The sequence below is a fragment of the Ranitomeya imitator genome, chromosome 2 (genome assembly GCF_032444005.1).
Source record: "Ranitomeya imitator isolate aRanImi1 chromosome 2, aRanImi1.pri, whole genome shotgun sequence".
Lineage (NCBI taxonomy): Eukaryota > Metazoa > Chordata > Amphibia > Anura > Dendrobatidae > Ranitomeya > Ranitomeya imitator.
Genome location: NC_091283.1, coordinates 428,770,335 through 428,790,649, shown reverse-complemented (window position 1 = coordinate 428,790,649; position 20,315 = coordinate 428,770,335). Strand labels below are relative to the sequence as shown.

Below are 20,315 nucleotides of genomic sequence, written 5' to 3'. Positions count from 1 at the left end.
AAGCCAAAACCAGGAGTGGGTGATAAATGCAGAACTGGTGCACATGTTTCTATTATACTTTTCCTCTAATTGTTCCACTCCTGGTTTTGGCTTACAAATACTGAGGTACAACACTGACCAAATACTGCTAGTGTGAGGGCAGCCTTAGAAGTTTTTAGTTAATGATATGCTCATGCTCCAGGGCAGGACTTTAGGCAGGGGTCTTATCTTCCTGCTCTATGCCAGAGAAACCAAGAAAAGACCTGCCCACAGGCCACCCCAAAGCACGGCATATCCTTAACTAAAAACTTCTAACACTGATTGCACAAGAACCACGAGATCGATTTATTCACCCCAGGTAACATTTTAATCGGCTTAACACTGCCAAACTGACAATGCCAGTAGTTTGCATAGTAAAATCCTGCTCACAGGATTGCTTTATTTTATTTTTTTTAATAGGATGGAACTTCAGCTGTTTGGCTTTTGCTTTGCCCATATGGACATAGCACTTTTAGGTTAGAACTGAATAACACAATGAGCAGAAACGGTGCCATCCACCCTACAAAGTGCATAACAAAAAAATCCAACACAAATTTTAATTAACAGGTTGCACATAACTTTCTCTTCACAGGTTTTGATGCAAGTCATGAGTAAGTTGCAGGCAGCCCGTTCTCAGCTCTGCCACCATGTGGCCCTAATCTTATCGTATGTCCTGTGTCTCGCGTGCAGCACTGGGAGGATGGGGGTTGTGTTCTTCACATAATGAAGTCGTTTTCGTGGTATCCAGGTAGTAAAATGTTTTCTTTTTTCCTCAGTATGGCATAAAGTAAAAACAAACTGCAAATATAATAAAAAATAATTTATATGACATAGATTGTGAATTACACATTTTCTGGCACCATGTAAAACCACAAAATCAGTTTGTGTTCATTGCACGTTACACACCGAAATAAAACCCGAAGCACCCAGATCTTAAATGAGATTATATTTTCGATCTTTTACGGCCATCACAGCAAACCCATATAACAAATATTCACAAAAAAAAAAAAAAAGCATCGATATAACTCGCAATTCAACACAAGTCATATGACTAGTCATTTGTATGGCACTAGATATGCACAGGGCTCACACGCCGTTCCAAGCTGTGATCACTGGAGAGGATACGTGGCACTGCAGGCTCCGCTTATGTAGTGCTGGATTTTCCAGAGGAGGACGCTGGCATTGTCTATGGAGGCTGCTATAGGTAACATCTCATGTAATCGGTGCTGTACAGGTTGTAAATGTCAAGTCCTTCCTAAAATGACATTCCTTATATACAGGTTACGTATGTACATCTAACAGCCATCATTAGGTATTCACATTACTAATTTACAAGGGATGACGGAATCAGGGAGGTCGCCTGCTGCTGGTTTATAGTCATTGTGCACGCTCTGCAATGTCACATTTGCAAGCAGAAGACAAATGTAACTGCAAATATCCAACGCTGGAGTGCAAATAAAATAGACATTGCCAGACGCAAGGGGACAGGGTGCGCAAAAAATTAAGAGGTCATCTGTTTCTTATTGTGCAGCTTTTTATAGACTATCAATTCTACAACATTTCAAGCTATCTACTTGAAGTAAGAGTAAAAAAAAAAAATCACTTCCCTATGCCAGATAGCCGTCAATATATCCTAACCTAGCCCTGATAAAGCCCCAGCCTGTTACACAGGTTGAGTGAACCTGCAAGGTGAAAAAAAAAAAGTTGACTGGATCCAACGTTTTGTTACTTGTCACTAGGTAGTTGCAGCACATCGTTGCCTATGGCTGTGAGGACCTTTTGGTGAAGTTTGGTCGACTTTTAATCCCAGCCTTCGTATAGTGGCCCAGAGGCCAGCAGCAGGAGCTCTAGATTTCCTACACTGCTGCATATAACCAAACCTTCAGCCGCACTAGCAGTACCATCCAGACAGGTTTCCAACCTCAATCTTTTAAAAAAAAAAAAATATATATATTTTTTAGTTAGATCTTGAAACTGTAAAGAAATGAAAACCAAAGTAGCAAAAATCGGCAAATCTTTCACTGAGCAATAAGGATTTACTTTTAAATATAAATTAAGATATTTACATTAATCCGGCCACACTATATCCTCTACACTCACCTCATGGATGGGGTATTACTTGCTCCTGTCCTAATGAGCCTTCAAGGGCTCACTAAGCCTGTAAGGTCCCTGATCGCAGCTTTCCAGGTATATACATGTGAGTAGCGTATATGGAAACAGATACTGCTATGGCAGATGATGCAGAAATAGTGCAGGACTTGCAGATATTTCAAGATATTCAAGTGAGACCTCAAACTGGCTAATTACAGAAAAAAAAACAAGTCATGATTCTGATTTATTAGCACAGTATGACGACACAAACCAGAATAGAGCATAACAGACATAACTGCTGGGATTATTGCAGCAGGATCATGGCACAGTTTAGCCTTTTCACTAATACATGGTGCACCCTGTTGGCAGAGGCCATAAACATGATACAGTTTATAAGACGTCATATATACAGTATATAATTCCTACAAGAAATAATTTTGTAAGTATTTTTACATACAAAAAAAAAAAAATCTACATGGCATTTTTTTTCACTTCATGTCGGTTAAGTGATAACACTGGATAGATTTGAGATAGATGGGAGTCTTCTGGATTGTTTGTGAAGCACATGGCTCCTTCAAGGCATAAGGAAAGAGCACAGACCTGAACTGCATACTACCACCTGCAGGTCGGAGTGGGGATTACAGCCCGACTCCATGCAGTGCAATGTCACCACGATCACACTAGTTATCTGCTTTTGGTATCCGATTCATTCTTTTTTTTTTTTTTTTTTTAATTGGAGAAAAAGGCGGACTCCTAAACTATAATGGCCTTATCAGCAATTACCAAGTCCTCGTGCAGTAGAGAGAAGCATGGACCAAGACGTTAAGGCTGTAAAGCCCACCCCAGAAGATTCACTTCTCATCGAGACGGGGACACTACTAAAACTTCAAGAAAAGATCAATGGGGTGGTGGGTTGGGGGCTCTGAATTAGGGCCCACATAGAAACCTCAAGTTAAAGGGACCTCCCATAAAGACATTATCTAATCACAGCATGTATCAGATCGCTGGTGGTCTTACCGATCAGTAGCACAGGTCCTGTTTAGCCATGAGTGAACGTACACAGATAAGGTGTTGTCTGAGCATTGCAAACAGGCAATCCCTACATGTGTTACGGCTGTCGAACAGCAAGACATGCAGCCGCAGGGACTTAAACTCATATTTTGAGAACGCTGAAGACACTCAATTAGCATCTGTGCATTCTCTGATAACATCTTATCCGAGTACATTCGCTCAAACACAAGTCCCTATCTCTTCACACTGCGGCTGGGAATAAATGGGGCAACAGTCGCACATGACCACTGCCCCTCCATCCATTCTCAACAAGATGGACTGAGCTGAACTCCACAATCTCCCCATTCAACCGTGGACGCAGTGAGGAAGAAACAGGAGAACGAGATTCACTTTTTAGTGATTGATAAGGGTCCAAGCAATGGGATCCCTAGTGAGCAGACATTATTCATTAATTCAAGTCTCACATGGGAAACCCCTTTTAATGACCTGCACTGCGTTAGGGGTCTATAGTGCTATTCATTTGCTATTCAGTGGATTTCCAAACTGATATTTGAGATATACTTGTCTGACAAATGTAAAGGAATTTGAAATGTCTATGGAATATACACTATAAAAAAGGGGATCAGAGAGGACCAATCACTGGGAGACTTAACCGTAAAGTTGACCTACAGTTAAAGCTATTTTTTCCTCTACAAATAAAAAGTACACATGAAAAAAAGAAACTTTGTAATATACAGTGGCATGTAAATGTTTGGGAATCACTGGTCAAAATGATGTATTGTGAACAGTTAAGCAAATTGAAGATGAAATGATCTCTAAAAGGCCTAAAGTTAAAGATGACATTTCCTTTAGGGGAAAAAAATAAATAAAAATGATATATATATATCATTTTAAAAATTACAAAAAGGAAAATGGCCCGACAAGTTTGTGCACCCTTGGAAATTCAGACATTAGCATGTTAAGGTTTTGGCTTGTTCACCATCATGGTCAGGAAAGGCCAGGTGATGCAAATTTCCCATCTTTATAAAATCCAGCCTCCTCTAACCTTGTGCCAAAAAACGGCAGCCATGGGTTCTTCTAAGCAGTTGCCTAGCTCTCTGAAAATGAAAATAGTTGAGGCCCACAAAGCAGCAGGAGGCTATAAGAAGATAGAAAAGTTTTCAAGTTACCCTTTCCTCATTTAACTACATAATGACCTGAGAGTTAACAGAAGTGGAGGTCAAGATATGGTCTGGAAGACCAAGCAAAATTTCAGTGAGAGCTGCCCGTACGATTGACAAGGCGCAAATCAAGACCCCACTTGACTGCAAAAGACCTTTCAGAAAGATTTAGCAGACTCTGGAGTTGTAGTACATTGTTCCTACTGTTCACAGACACCTGCACAAATATGGCATTCATGGCAAAGTCATCAGAAGAAAACATTTCCTGTGTCCTCACCATAAAATTCAGCATCATACGTGTGCAGCATCTAAAACAAACCTGATGCATTTTGGAAACAAATCCTATGGATCGATGAAGTTATAATAGAACTCTTTGGCCACAATGATCTGGTTTGTGGAGAAAAAGGGCAAAATTTCAGGAAATGAACATCTGAACAACCAATAAATATGGGGGTGGCTCAATCATGCTTTGGGGTTTGGTTGCAGCCAACGGCACAGGGAACATTTAACGGGTAGGGGGAAGAATGGATTCAATAACATTTTAACAAATTATTGATGCAAACATAACACCATCTGTAAAAAAAAAAAAAAAAAAAAGCAAAAGTTGAAAAAAGGATGGCTTCTACAAACGCATAATGATCCTACACACACACACGCGTCAAAATCCACAATAGACTACATCAAAAAGTGCAAGCTGAAGGTTTTACAATGGCCATCACAGTCCCCTGATGTGAACATCATTGAAAATCTGTGGCCAGACCTAGTGTATGCAAGATGACCCAAGAATCTCACAGAACTGGAAGAATGGATGAAAATCTCTCTAATAAGTGAAAGACTAGCGTTTACAAGCTGTGATACTTTTTTTTAAAAAGGGGTTGCTACTAGGTACTAAGCATGAAGGGAGCCCAAACTTTTGCATCTGCCCATTTAACTTTTTTTTAAATTTCAAAATGTAAAAGATTACAATGTAAAATACAAAGGAAAGGTGTCATCTTTAACTTTAGGCCTTTTAGAGATCATTTCATCTTCAACTTGCTTACCTGTTCACTAACAGTAATTTTGACCAGGGGTGCACAAACTTTTGACACGCCACCGTTTCTTAGAGAAATCTGTTTCTTTCTCCTCCTGGACTTATCTGTCATGCTGTGAAATCTGTATTCAGTGAAGACATATTTCCCCTGTATTCAAATAGGATATGACAGTTGTAGAGGTTGGAAACCAGTGAGAATGCTCAAAGGTTTTAGGTTTTCTTTTTTGATCACTTTAATGAATGAGCAACGTGCAGTGACATCTCGGGGTGGTCGAGGGTCATATTGCTCAGATCGCCTTCTTATCAAAAATTTTATTGCATAAATAAATGGCATGACAAATATGGTTGGTATTAAACGTCCCTTAGGTCTTTAAATCGAACCTGACATGATGCATACGAGCATCAGACACTGGCTGTATGACTTCAGTCAAGTATGGTGGATTCTAAAACCTGCTACGTTTCAAAGGAAAGCATACTTAAAAAAAATGGCCATGGACTGAGCGGTACAGGAGACTAGTTGAAAAGGCTGGTCCCCGGCAGTGTTTCCCCGACAGATAGCTTTGAATCACAGGTCGCTCCCTATGTACGTGTATAGGGAGAGACCTGTCAGTCATTGGCAGTTTGTGGGCAGAAGCTGCCATGGACCGGCCTATCCGACTAGTCTCCTGTGCGGCTCGGTCCATGGCGCCTTTAAAGAATATCCTAATCAAATGCTGCAGCTTTTCCAAATCAAAACATACATGGCTGAAATCATACAGCCAGTGTGATACATGCTGCCGTGGATATGGCCATTATATACAGTACCTGCTGTCAGGTTCCTCTTTATTAAAAAAAAACAAAAAAAAAAAACGAACTTGGATTTACATATGCAAGTAGTTGCATGGCTTTATAGATGCTTGTTCCCCAATATAAACGATACCCTTTGGTAGAGATCCGGATGTGCCAGAAATCTAGTGTACAAGCCATATGAAAATGAGGCTGGAAGTGCACTGAGGGTGTGTCACTGCATCTGAAAGATGCCCCTTGTGCACTACCACCCCATTTTCAATCTTCACTAGATTACACACGACTGGCACATTGCATCTCTAGAATACAGGTCATTTTATTGCAGGACAAGTCCCTATACGGTCACACTACAACTACAACGTCTAAAATATAAACTAAAATGTATAAAGGCGGCAACATAACGCAACAAACCACTTAGTACAGAGGGGCAGCTCAATGCATCAGCAAATAAATCTTGCTCCACTTTTATTTAGGATTTTCAATACGTTGATAAAATTTCTCTGTGGAACAAGAGACGGCAAAGTGACACGAACGTACTTATTTCATAGGAGGAATATGGAACTATATACTTTTTTTTTTTTTTTATTATTTTTCTTTATTAAATAACCCCCCTTACTTATAGTATACACAGCAAAACTGCCATAGATCAGAGAACTGGGCACGACTGTCTCAGGAACTTGAGGACAAAAACAGCCAGACACTGAAACTTATATATCATTTGGCAGGATCACTGCATGCAAACCAGACGTGAACGACTAAGTAAAATTACCTGAATCAAGAAACCTTTCACTATTTTGTTTATACGATTGTTTAAAAAAAAAAAAAAAAAAAAAGAACCTATTTCCATAGCGTGTGGCGATTTTGAAAATTCATCTGCAAAATAACAAGAACGGCTTCTGCTTTAGAATGTAGCATCGCCTTATAAGAGGCGCTTACCCAACAAATCCTCAAAGTACACACTTGCTATAGAAATTAATAATTGGACCAAAGTGGTGGTGATGGGGGAGGGTTAAGCGCTTCTCGTTAATGACGATTTAACCAATTAACTTCTATTCTCAGAGTCCGAACCATACAATGGCTTTGAGTACACGGATATCACTCTAAATATATTTCGATTTCCTCTCCTGCTTTGAAAGGGTTTTAATTTAAATAGCAAGCCTAAGGATTTATTGCACCATGGTATAGCAGCAAGGTCTGTAAGGAACCACAAAACACTGATTGGGATCTTCTCCCTGAATCCTTTTCGCTGTGGTATTTGTCCTAGCAGTCAGTGGGATATTCCAATTCAGAGGTCCTGTCCTTTAGCCCTTTTTTCAAAGGAAGAAGGGGAACAAAATAAAAAAAAAAAAATAAAAAAAAAATAATAATAGTAATTTGCGCATTTATCTGTACACAAGGTGGGAGAGTTGAGAGGATTTATAGTTTAGCTGATTGTTTGGTGCAAACCTGTGATAATCGCTTTTTCGGCAACAATACTCGTGAGAGTAAGCAACAACGCAAGCATCGCACGAGACTTTGGAGCAAACTGTGCAGGTGTTGGATGCTCCAGCTCGGTTGCAGAAGCCACAGCGCAGCGTGGTCGAAGTCTTCATTTTGGCGTTCTGCTGAGGCGGGCGTTCCTGGGAGGATGATGTCCCGTATGAAGACTTCTCTCGCAGAGCTGATCCTAGGGAGTAGCTGTCGCTTTGTACAGTAGTTTTGATTGACAGGTTGTTCTGTTTAAGCAAAGGGCCGTCGGGTCTGTAGAGAAGCATACTTTCACACTTTTGGCATATGGGACTACCGGAGGGTCCGCCGCAGTTTTGGCACTTTATGAATACGGTCTCTTTGGCTACTTGTGAACGCTTGTGATAAGCCGGATTTGTTTTGTTTTCAAACAGCCATGATTCAGGTTTGGCCAGCTCCTGCCTCTTCACATTTAGTAATCTAGCATCCATGTCCGTATACAAGTCTACATCGTCTTCGTTGGGGAAGTAGCCATATGTAGCATTGGCTCGTATTAGCCCGTTGGGGTTGGAGGAAAGATTTAAAAACTCATCGGAGCAGCCATGCAGAGAGCTAGACATAGTCAGCAGGGAGTGTGGCGGACGAATGATTTCATCTTTGAGGTCGTCTTCAGCATCTACCAGGATAGGCTCCTTGCGCAGGCTGAGAGATGCAGTAAGTGGCGGTTTGTTCTTGCTGTCCCAGTAGCTGTCATAGGCGTCAACAGACTTCGATGGTTTTGTTACCTTTTGCTTAAAGTAATCCTTAGATGGGGCCCTCTCGCTGGCAGATTTTTGAAGAACCATCCTAGCCATGGATACATTTAAGGATTCCTTGCACTCCACGCGTCTCTTCATTTCGTCCGTGCAGCCCCTGACGTCCTCGTTGCTGTTTTTACGCTCGTTTACCACGTCCACTTCTAAATAGCCTTTATCCTTTACTTGCAGGTAGATTTCTAGGAGAAGTTCACATTCAACTCGGGCTAGAAAAAGTTCAAAGGAGACTCTCTTGACTTGCGCGGTGTCCACATGGTCCTTCAGTCTGTAGACTGTGCCTTGTTCTTGTATATAACCCATATGATTCAATATATGCCGGATGTCATCATCGATTAAAGCAGCTCTTACGTAATATACAAAGGGCCCAGTGTACGTCTGGTGAGGAAACAAACAGCAGTTAGGGCAAGACAAAATAAATCATTTGACTGATGTAAAGTCACACCTTCAATGCTATGTGCAGACAATCTATTGTTACTGCAGTCTGATACAGAGCTCCAAACCCTCTGGGTAGCCATGAGAGCGACCTAACAAAAATTCTACTTATCTGCAGCCATCGCTATAGGGGGCTTCCCGCATATCTTATGAAGTCTACGTAAACACCCTTTAGTGGTGGCTGCAGGTGGACAAGACTTCTCTTTTCACCCCTTAATTACCACCAACACATCTTTTTACTGACCTTCAATAAAAGAAACTAAAATCCCCCCAAGAGGTCACCATCCTGTAGGTGTCAGCTGTACACTATTGCTGACAACTTGATGCATCAGCCACGATTAGTGTTGCCACTAATTACGGTCCTTTAACCCCTTAAATGCTGCGGTCAATAGCGACTGGCACCTACATGGTGGGAGCTCCCTCTTTAACCTCATCGGCACCCTGAGATCTTGATCGTGTGGTCCTGATGTTTGCCATGGCAGTTTGGGGCCAAATAATGGCCTTAAAGTCTTCCAGCTATAGTGGCTTGTTCGGAAGTTATCAAAACTTAGGTGGCAAAAATAAACTTTCATTCCTGTCATACCTTTTTGCATGAACAGATCCCTAAAAAAAAAAAATACGTTTTGTAAATATTTCATTTTTCAAGGACATTACTGCTACATTTTTAAACCTTCTAAAATGCTAACAAAATAAAACAAATTTACAACGGGTGCTGATGTAAAGCAGACACAAGGGAATTATTTATTAATGTTTTTGTGTGGTGACTATCTGGATTAAAGGGATAATCAAAGTTTAAAAATTGCAAATTTTGTAACATTTTTGGCAAATTTCTGATATTTTTATAAATAAATACAAAACAGATCAACCTAAATTTACCATTGTCAAAGTATTATGTGTCACGAAAAAAAAACAATCTCAAAATCAATGGGATATGATGAAGTATTCCAGAGTTACAGTACTACTGCAAAAAGTGACATGTCAGATTTAAAAAAAAAAAAAAAAAAAAAAAAATGGCTTGGTCACTTAGGCTAGGTTCACACTACGTTAGTGCAGTCCGTTCAACATATCCGTTAAACGGACTGCACTAACGCAAGTGCCGGCACTTACACAGCGCTAGCGCAGATGGAGCTTCTGCTATCTCCATCTGCGCTAGCGGCGAGCTAGCAGTGACGGACCCGAAAACGCTGCAGGCGGCGTCTCGGGTCCGTCACTCAATGACGGCACATCGCTAGCGCACGCCCATTGTGGGCGTGCGCTAGCGATGCGCTCGCCATTGCTTGTAATGGCGGCGTTAACGGACTACGTTACACCGCGTTATGCCGCGGTGTAACGTAGTCCGTTAAACGGGTTCACACAACGCAGTGTGAACCCAGCCTAAGAGGTTAAATCCATGTTTGTGCAGTGGAGTTGGAGCTCTGTTTCAGAGAAATTGAGCTACAACTGCTATAAAAACCAATCTATCTAGATGAAAGAAAAAAAAGTTTTAATTAATAGATCTTGGAATAAAAATAAGTTTCACAATTGGATGTATTAAGCCAAGCAGTTTCATACCCCCTGAGAGCTGCAGTTTTCAAATACAGCACCTTGTTCAGTCCTGCTTTGGGTCCACGATGGTGACTCCACTTATTATATGTCAGAGGCATATTTATCTGTTAGGGTAAGGACTAAGTGCCTTATTTCTGCAATATCTAAAATTCTTCTTTTCCCTCCTCCTGACTACCCAATTAGACACATATTTGATTAGATGGGAGTTTTATCCTAAAATATTTCCCAGAGAATGATGCGAATCACAATTTGGGAAAGGACATGAAAAAAAAAAACCACCCACTTATACAGAGACCATATACAGTTGTGCTCAAAAGTTTACATACCCCGGCAGAATTTTTGCTTTCTTGGCCTTTTTTTTTTTCAGAGAATATGAAAGATAAAGTTTTGGTATTTTCTCCACTGATGGTTAGTGGTTGGATGAAGCCATTGATTACCAAACTACCGAGTTTTCTCTTTTTAAAATCATAATGACAACCCAAAACATCCAAATGACCCTGATCAAAAGTTCACATACCCCATTTCTTAAAACTGTGTATTGCCCCCTCTAACATCAATGACAGCTTGAAATCTTTTGTGGTAGTTGCAGACGAGGTTCTTTATTTTCTCAGATGGTAAAGCTGCCACTCTTCTTGGCAAAAAGTTTCTAATTCCTGAGTTGTCTAGCATGAACTGTGCGCTTGAGATCTCCCCATATTGGCTCAATGATAATGAGGTCAGAAGACTGAGATGGCCACTCCAGAACCTTCACTTTGTTCTGCTGTAGCCAATGACAGGTCGACTTGGCCTTGTGTTTTGGATCGTTGTCATGTTGGAATGTCCAAGTACGTCCCATGCGCAGCTTCGAGGCTGACGAGTGCAAATTTGCCTCCAGAATTAGCCGATACGTGCTGCGTTCATCTTTCCTTCAACTCTAACCAAGTTTCCTGTGCCTTTGCAGCACACACATCCCCAAAACATCAGCGATCCACCTCCTTCCTTTACAGTAGGAATGGTATTCCTTACATCACAGGCCTAGTTGAACTCTCTCCAAATGTAATGGTTGTGGCCAAAAAGTTCAATTTTGGTCTCATCACTCCGAATTACCTTAGTCCAGAAGTTTTGAGGCTTGTGTCTGTGTTTTGCGTATTGTAGGAGAGATACTTTGTGGCATTTGTACAGTAATGGCTTTCTTCAGGCGACTCAACCATGGAGCCCATTTTTCTTCAAGCGCCTCCTTATTGTGCATCTTGAAACAGCCACACCACTGGTTGTCAGAGAGTCCTGTATTTCAGCTGATGTTATTTGTGGGGTTTTCTTTGCATTCCGAACAATTTTCCTGGCAGTTGTGGATGACATTTTTGTTGGTCTACCTGACTGTGGTTTTGTTTTTACAGAGCCCCTGATTTTCCATTTGTTAATCACAGTTTGAATGCTGCTGACTGGCATTATCAATTCCTTGGATATTTTTTTGCATCCCTTTGCGGTTTTATACAGTTCAACTAAGTTTTCCTGTATATCAGTTGAAAATTCTTTTGCTTTCCCCATGGCTCACAATCCAGAAACGTCAGTGGCTGGATGAAAGATGCAGGAGTCTGTCTGGATCCCAGAAACTCATTCGGCTTTTATGCACACACACTGACTACAAGCAAACAGGTCGCAGGTGAGGATGTTACCTTTAGTAGTCAGTCAAACCCATTTGTGTCAACTTCAGTGCATGCAATCAGGCCAAAATCACCAGGGTATGTGAACTTTTGATCAGGGTCATTTGGATGTTTTGGGTTGTCATTATGATTTAAAAAGAGAAAACACAGTAGTTTGACAATAAATGGCTTCACCCAACCACTAACCTTGAGTGGAGAGAAACTTTTGGTGTTATTCATATTCTCTGAAAAAAGGTCAAAAAAGCAAAAATTCTGCAGAGGTATGTAAACTTTTGAGCACAACTGCAAGTCGATGATTGGCTGGTACTATACTCGTGAGCTGCTTCCTAATCCGAAGAGATCCATCGCCCCCACGTTGGTGATGTCAGACATTGGATGCATTTGTCACACAATGTATACTTGTTCAGGAAACAAGCCTGAGAAGAGATCATACCGTAATCTCAGAACTATTTTTTTTTTTAACATTTCCCTTTACAAGCCCTTTCTTGAAACTATAGGTGAAAGGTACACAAAAAAAACCACACCTTTATAAATGCATTTATGGAAAGGACCGTCTCTTTATGCCACACCTCAAGCTGGTCTCTTGACTAAAGGACATATGATCTCAAGTTAATGCTTGCCTCTCTGAAAAATATCTTGGATGTCTAAAAGTGTTTGTGGCACTTGAGACTATAATGGTATCGCTAATAAAAATGGATAATAGTATATGATGAATAAAAACAAGTCTAAAAGATCTAAAGGCCCCTTCACATTAAGCGACGCTGCAGCGATACCGACAACGATCCGGATCGCTGCAGCGTCGCTGTTTGGTCGCTGGAGAGCTGTCACACAGACAGCTCTCCAGCGACCAACGATCCCGAAGTCCCCGGGTAACCAGGGTAAACATCGGGTTACTAAGCGCAGGGCCGCGCTTAGTAACCCGATGTTTACCCTGGTTACCAGCGTAAAAGTAAAAAAAAAAAAAAAACACTACATACTTACCTACCGCTGTCTGTCGCCGGCGCTCTGCTTCTCTGCACTCCTCCTGTACTGGCTGTGAGCGTCGGTCAGCCGGAAAGCAGAGCGGTGACGTCACCGCTCTGCTTTCCGGCCGCTGTGCTCACAGCCAGTACAGGAGGAGTGCAGAGCACAGCGCCGGGGACAGACAGCGGTAGGTAAGTATGTAGTGTTTGTTTTTTTTTACTTTTACGCTGGTAACCAGGGTAAACATCGGGTTACTAAGCGCGGCCCTGCGCTTAGTTACCCGATGTTTACCCTGGTTACCAGTGAAGACATCGCTGGAACAGTGTCACACACGCCGATCCAGCGATGTCCACGGGAGATCCAGCGACGAAATAAAGTTCTGGACTTTGTTCAGCGACCAACGATCTCCCAGCAGGGGCCTGATCGTTGGTCGTTGTCACACATAACGATTTCCTTAACGATATCGTTGCTACGTCACAAAAAGCAACGATATCGTTAACGATATCGTTATGTGTGAAGGTACCTTAACACATGACTTCAGATTGTTATGGAGTAGAATTAGATAGAGCCATAATCATGTTCATAGTTGGTTTACATTAGAATAGTGACCAATAGAATAATGAGTGCAGCTCTGGAGTATAATACAGGATGTAACGCAGGATCAGTACAGGATAAGTAATGTAATGTATGTACACAGTGACTGCACCAGCAGAATAGCGAGTGCAGCTCTGGAGTGTAATACAGAATATAACTCAGGATCAGTACAGGATAAGTAATGTAATGTATGTACACAGTGACTCCCCCAGCAGAATAGTGAGTGCAGCTCTGGAGTATAATACAGGATGTAACGCAGGATCAGTACAGGATAAGTAATGTGTGTACACAGTGACTCCACCAGCAGTATAGTGAGTGCAGCTCTGGAGTATAATACAGGATGTAACTCAAGATCAGTACAGGATAATTAATGTATGTACACTAACTTCACCAGAAGAATGATTGCAGCTCTGGGGTATAATTCAGATGCAAGTACACACTTATCACTGACATGGACTTATGGAAGGTGAAAACAATAATTCTATGCCATCAAACGGCATCAGAAAACTGGGTGACAACCAGTGATGAGTGAACGTGCTCAAATGATTTGTTATATGTTTGCGTCTGCATGTTTTGCTGCTGTTAAGACAGCCTGTTTGTTAGGCAATGCCCGCAAGTGTCAAACAGCTGCAAACCACACAGTTGCAGGTACTCTAACATTATTCGAGCACGCCAAGAAACTCGGATAACACACTAGCCGAGCACGTTCGCTCATCACTAGTGACAACCTATAAGCTCTGCTATATAGGCTATAATTGATTTTACTTAGCATCTATTGATGCCCCCCTCGCCCTCCAAGGCCAGGACTTACCTTAATATTTTTGTACTCTTTCTTCCAAGGGTAAAGGAACAGGTTAATACCGATGGTCTCCAGCATAGCTGCTGCATTGTGAAGTGAGCGCAGATTGGATGTTCGCAGGGTTTTTAGGGAGTTATCGCAGACTTCGTAAAACCTGATCAGCCTGAATCTATAAATGGGATCAATTTTCGGCAGGCTGAGTAAGGCCGAGGCGGCGGTGCGCAGGTACTCATCGCTGACTGCTCGCTGCTTACTATCTGAAGCTTCCAGTTTAGATTCGTGGAACTGTACATATTTTCTGAAGAGATCTTCTTTGTACTTTGTATCCATTGAAATGTGGTTCTGGTCGCAGGTCTGCAGTTACCTCATCCCATCCATGGCTTTTCTATGGCGTCCGGATTCGTGTGGCGACTATCAGTCACTCCGCTGAATCTGAGGACTCTGCAAAAGGAGGAACAAAAATGTCAATAACAACAAGCTTTATGCATAGGGGACGACTTCAGGCGAATCTAGAAAAAAAAGATGCACATTGCACTTTGTGTGCCAATGCAAGAGACATTCACAACTTTCATTTTTCCTGTAACCGTGGCACAAGTTTGAACAGTTACACTTCCATAGGGACTGAATGGAAACCATTCACAGCCACTGGGAGAAAAAATTGCGGATCAGATGTGTCAGGACAGAATCAAGCAACTAAAGTTGTAGCCTTAGAAAATCATCAAGAATAATTGGAACAGTATTTACCCTACATATAAAAAGTCCTCAGTAAATAGTCCTCCTTGTATGCCGAAACAACATTTTTAAGCCTGTGTTCACACATAGCGCATTTGCAGTGTTTTTTCCTGCAGAAAAAGCCAGCGCTTTGGCATCTAAAATATGCATATGGGTTTTTATTTGTGGTTTTGATGTATTTTCCCCCATTCATTAGAGTGGGTGAAACACTGAAAATATTGACAAGCAGCAGATTAAAAAAAAAAAGTGGCTTTGAGATTTTTGAAGTCTCATTCACTTTACTGTTACTGTAAAACGCAGTGGTTTTGCAGCAGGAAGCCACATGTGAACATACTCTAAGGTTATTTCCACTTTAAATCTATATATTGGCTTCAAATACATTAAAAACATAATACACACTCTGAATTTCCATCACCTTTGTGCACAGATACAAACTGTTTAGTATCATTGATTATACTCCTTATCTGTCCCCTACTTCTTGCTAATCTACAAATCCAAAAAGTAAAAAAATGAAAGGGAATAAAACACATTTGTAGGATCAGACTGCACAGAAACATCTGCATGGGAGCAATAGCAAAGGGGGAGGGGATTTTTATTTGAGTAAATTCTTTTTGTTTTTTGCTTTTTAACACACAAGAAAAGTTGGATTAAAAAAAAATAAATAAATAAATAAAAGGTTGGTTATGTGGATATAGTATGTCTATTACCCTTCAAAATAAAAAGAACTTCCCCAAGGCAATGGCATTAAAGGGAACCTGTCACCCCGTTTTTTGAGATTGAGATATAAATACTGTTAAATAGGGCCTGCGCTGTGCGTTACTATAGTGTATGTAGTGTACCCTGATTCCCCATGTATGCCGAGAAATACATTACCAAAGTCGGCGTTTTCGCCTGTCAATCAGGCTGGTCTGGTCAGGTGGGCGTGTTCACAGCGTTCTTTTCTTCCCCAGGTTTCCGTTGTTGGCGTAGTGGTGTGCGCATGTCCAAGGTCCGGATTCCCTGTGCCCACGTGAAGACACAGCGCGCGATCTGCGCTGTCATTCCTTTCATCGGTGCGGGCGGCCATCTTCCTGGGGCCGCGCGTGCGCAGATGTAGTGCTCTGCTGCACGGGGCTTCAGGAAAATGGCCGCGGGATGCCGCGCGTGCGCAGAAGAGATCGCGGCGGCCATTTTCCCAAAGCCGAGATGCAAAGCCAGGGAGCTTTCTAGGTAATTTCCCACGATCTATGAACAGCCAGCAGAGGGCGCCTCACCGCAAATGAAGCTAAATATAGATCATTGATCTATTTTTAGCCTCATTCCCTGGGGTTTTGCAGCGAGGAGCAGCCTGCATTAGCACAGCTCCTTGCTGCAAAATGTTTTAACCCCTTCAGAAGGATTTACATCGTTGGACGTTACAGATCTGCGGAGGGTAAGTATATTGTTGGTTTATTATGTTTTTTTACTCACAGAACGAGGGTCTTCAGTGACTGGATTGGGCGTTGAATAAAATACTGCAACAACCATTGTTTTTATTTCATTAAAATAATTTTAAATAATGTGTTTGTTTTATTTAACCCTTCACTACAATTGGATTAATAATGGATAGGTGTCATAATTGACGCCTCTCCATTATTAATTAGGCTTAATGTCACCTTACAATAGCAAGGTGGCATTAACCCTTCATTACCCCATATCCCACCGCTACACGGGAATGGGAAGAGAGTGGCCAAGTGCCAGAATAGGCGCATCTTCCAGATGTGCCTTTTCTGGGGTGGCTGGGGGCAGATATTTTTAGCCAGGGGGGGGCCAATAACCGTGGACCCTCTCCAGGCTATTAATATCTGCCCTCAGTCACTGGCTTTACTACTCTGGCGGAGAAAATTGCGCGGGAGCCCACGCCAATTTTTTCCGCCATTTAACCCTTTATTTTAAGAGCTAGAACGGCCAAATTTTGCAGATACACACTACTGACATTAGTAGTGTGGAATCTGCAAAAAAAATGGAGAGAAGACATGGTTTACTGTATGTAAACCATGTCTCAAATCATGTCGGGTTTTAGGAAGGAGAAAGAAAAAGCCGGTAATTGAATTACCGGCTTTCAAGCTGTATAGCGCTGGAAAAAATATTAATATATATACATATATGTGTCTCACTGACATATATATATATATACCTATTCTACGTGTACACATTTATTCTACCTATTCTACTGTAAGCTGTCAGTGTGATTTTACTGTACACCGCACTGAATTACCGGCTTTTCTCTCTAATATATGTGTCTACTGACACATTATATATATATATATATATATATATATATATATATATATATATATATATATATATATATATATATATATATATATATATATATATATATATATATATATATATAGACAGTATATATATATTTTCTTTTCTTTTTGGGACACATGGATCACTTCTATAGCGGTATGTTGGTTTTGCTAGCCTGCGAGAAAACCACGCAGTACGGATGCCATACGGATTACATACGGAGGATGCCATGCGCAAAAAACGCTGACACACCCTGCCTACGGAGGAGCTACGGACCACTTTTTTCGGGACTTTTCAGCGTATTACGGCCGTAACATACGGACCGTATTGTTTTACGCTGTGTGTGACGCCGGCCTTACTTGTGAGAAGAGTCCACTGTAATGTTATTTTGCCTGCACGACCCTAAACATGTATAGGTCACAAACATGTGCATTTGTATTTTATATATACAATTTGCACCAGAATGATGCATATCTATAATTTAACCCATACCAAGGTCAACAATGTGTAATCCCATCTGCTGATATAACCAAGGGAAAGTCATCACTGTGTTCAGTCACTATATGATCAGCCCCATCTATTCACTGCATGGTGTATACAGAATTGTAAGTACCTACCGTTCCTACTATGACTATTGCTTTATCTATAGGCTACAATGTACATTACAATAGAATAGTCCGATATTAAAACATATCCTGGTGAACCAAATCCCTACAGCCCTATTCAGAGGCACAATATAATTTTTATATAGGAACAAACTCTTTAATTAGTTGTGTGGGGTCCACTGGGCTCCAAGCGAGTTTGCTTTCGTCATATTTGCGCATGTATGGAAGGAAGGTAACCGTTGTTTTCAGTACCTTCCTAGCCATGTGACATATAGAAAAAATGTGATTCTTGTGCAAAATTAACTTTCTTTTTCATAGTACACAAGTAGATGTTTAAATTTTGTGGACTACTATAATCTACTATATAATTGTCTATGGGTCACTTCCGTCTTTCTGTCTGTCTGTCCTTCTGTCTGTCACGGATATTCATTGGTCGCAGCCTCTGTCTGTCATGGAATCCAAGTAACTGATTGGTCTTGCCAGCTGCCTGTCATGGCTGCCGCGACCAATCAGCGACGGCCACAGTCCGATTAGTCCCTCCCCTGCAGTCGGCACCCGCTCCATACTCCCCACAGTCACCGCTCACACAGGGTTAATGCCAGCGGTAACTGACCGCATTACGCCGTGGGTAACTCACTCCGTTACTGCCGCTATTAACCCTGTGTGACCAAGTTTTTACTATTGATGCTGCCTATGCAGCGTCAATAGTAAAAACATCTAAATTTTAAAAAAATAAAAAATCATTATATACTCACCTTCCGCCGCCTTTCCCGCTCCTGGCTACGGTCCGGTGACCGCTCCATGCAAGCGGCAGGTTCCGGTGGTATGGGAGAAGGACCTGCCATGACTTCACGGTCATGTGACCGCGACGTCATCACAGGTCCTGCGTGACAAGGACCTGCCATGACGTCACGGTCATGTGATCGAACTACAACTGGCCCTCGGAAGGTGAGTATATGTTTTTTTTAACCTGTGACATACGTGACTGGGCAATATACCACGTGGCTGGGCAATATACCACGTCGCTGGGCAATATACCACGTGGCCATGCATACCCGATGCGTTAGAATCGGGCCACCATCTAGTAGGTCATAACCGTATAATACATTAATTATAGACCAGTGCGTCATCTATAGTGTGTATTGTACACTACTGATAGCAAAACCACAGAAGAAATGCTAGCACAGGCTTCCAGTATCCGTTGTTTCAGATGCTGCACATCTCGTATCCTCACAGTATAATAATAATCTTTCTTTTTATATAGTGCTAACATATTCCGCAGCGCTTTACAGTTTTGCACACATTATCACTGTCCCCGATGGGGCTCACAATCTATATCAGTATGTCTTTGGAATGTGGGAGGAAACCCACGCAAACACGGAGAGAACATACAAACTCTTTGCAGATGTTGTCCTGGGTATGATTAGAACCAGGACCCCAGCGCTGCATGGCTGCAGTGCTAACCACTGCACCACCATGCTGCCCCAGTATATACAATTGCCTTCAGATGACCCCAAAGATAAAAGTCTAAGGTGGTCAGATCGGGAGACCTTGGTGGCCATTCAACTGGCCCATAATGACCAATCCACTTTCCAGGAAACTGTTCATGTAGGAATGCTCGGACCTGACATCCATAGTTGATGGTATGGTGTGGTATATGGGGTTCAAAGATAGTGGGGCCATTCTTCATCAATGGAAACCTCAATGCCACTGCATATCTGAAATTGCTACATGATGATGTGTGGCCCTCTTTATGTACTGAAGATGGCACATTCCCTGAGTTTTTCCAGCAAGATTGTACACCACCACACTATGGGTGTCAGGTCAGAGTATTCCTACGAGGAATCTGACCTCCTTAGACTAGCATTTCTTCTGCGGTGTTGCTAACAGTGCGTCAAGAGTGGGAGAAGAGGGTTGCATTGACAATCCAACACAGTGTTCCCCAACTCCGGTCCTCAAGAGCCACCAACAGGTCATGTTTTCAGGATTTCCTTAGTATTGCACAGGTGATAATTGCATCACCTGCACAGGCAATAATTCCATCAAACCATTGTTTTTCTTGTGAAATTCTCAATAAGTTTAATGTGTCACATGACCCTCTTTTCATTGGAAAAAATAAAGCTGGATCCAAAATGGCCGACTTCAAAATGGCCGCCATGGTCACCACCCGTCTTGAAAAATTTTCCCCCTCTCATACACTAATGTGCCACAAACAGGAAGTTTATATCACCAACCATTCCCATTTTATTTAGGTGTATCCATATAAATGGCCCACCCTGTACATTCATTCCTTATTGGTCTGATCCCTTTTAATTCATAAGTCGTAATATATACACTAGATGGTGGCCCGATTCTAACGCATCGGGTA

The 20,315-nt window shown here is 41.7% G+C and overlaps 1 protein-coding gene across 2 annotated transcripts in view; it reads right to left on the bottom strand.

Annotated features, from left to right (window-relative positions):
- Window positions 1-2,818: 2,818 nt before the first annotated feature.
- Window positions 2,819-20,315, bottom strand: part of SPATA2 (spermatogenesis associated 2) — a 35,461-nt gene continuing 17,964 nt past the window's right edge. For both annotated transcript variants that reach the window (XM_069750872.1, XM_069750871.1), the window contains exons 2-3: window positions 14,346-14,774; window positions 2,819-8,732 (exon numbers count right to left, since the gene is read on the bottom strand). In XM_069750872.1, coding sequence (XP_069606973.1) covers window positions 7,479-8,732; window positions 14,346-14,663 — 1,572 coding nt within the window. In that variant the 5' untranslated portion in view covers window positions 14,664-14,774 and the 3' untranslated portion in view covers window positions 2,819-7,478. The remainder of the gene's footprint in view (window positions 8,733-14,345; window positions 14,775-20,315) is intronic.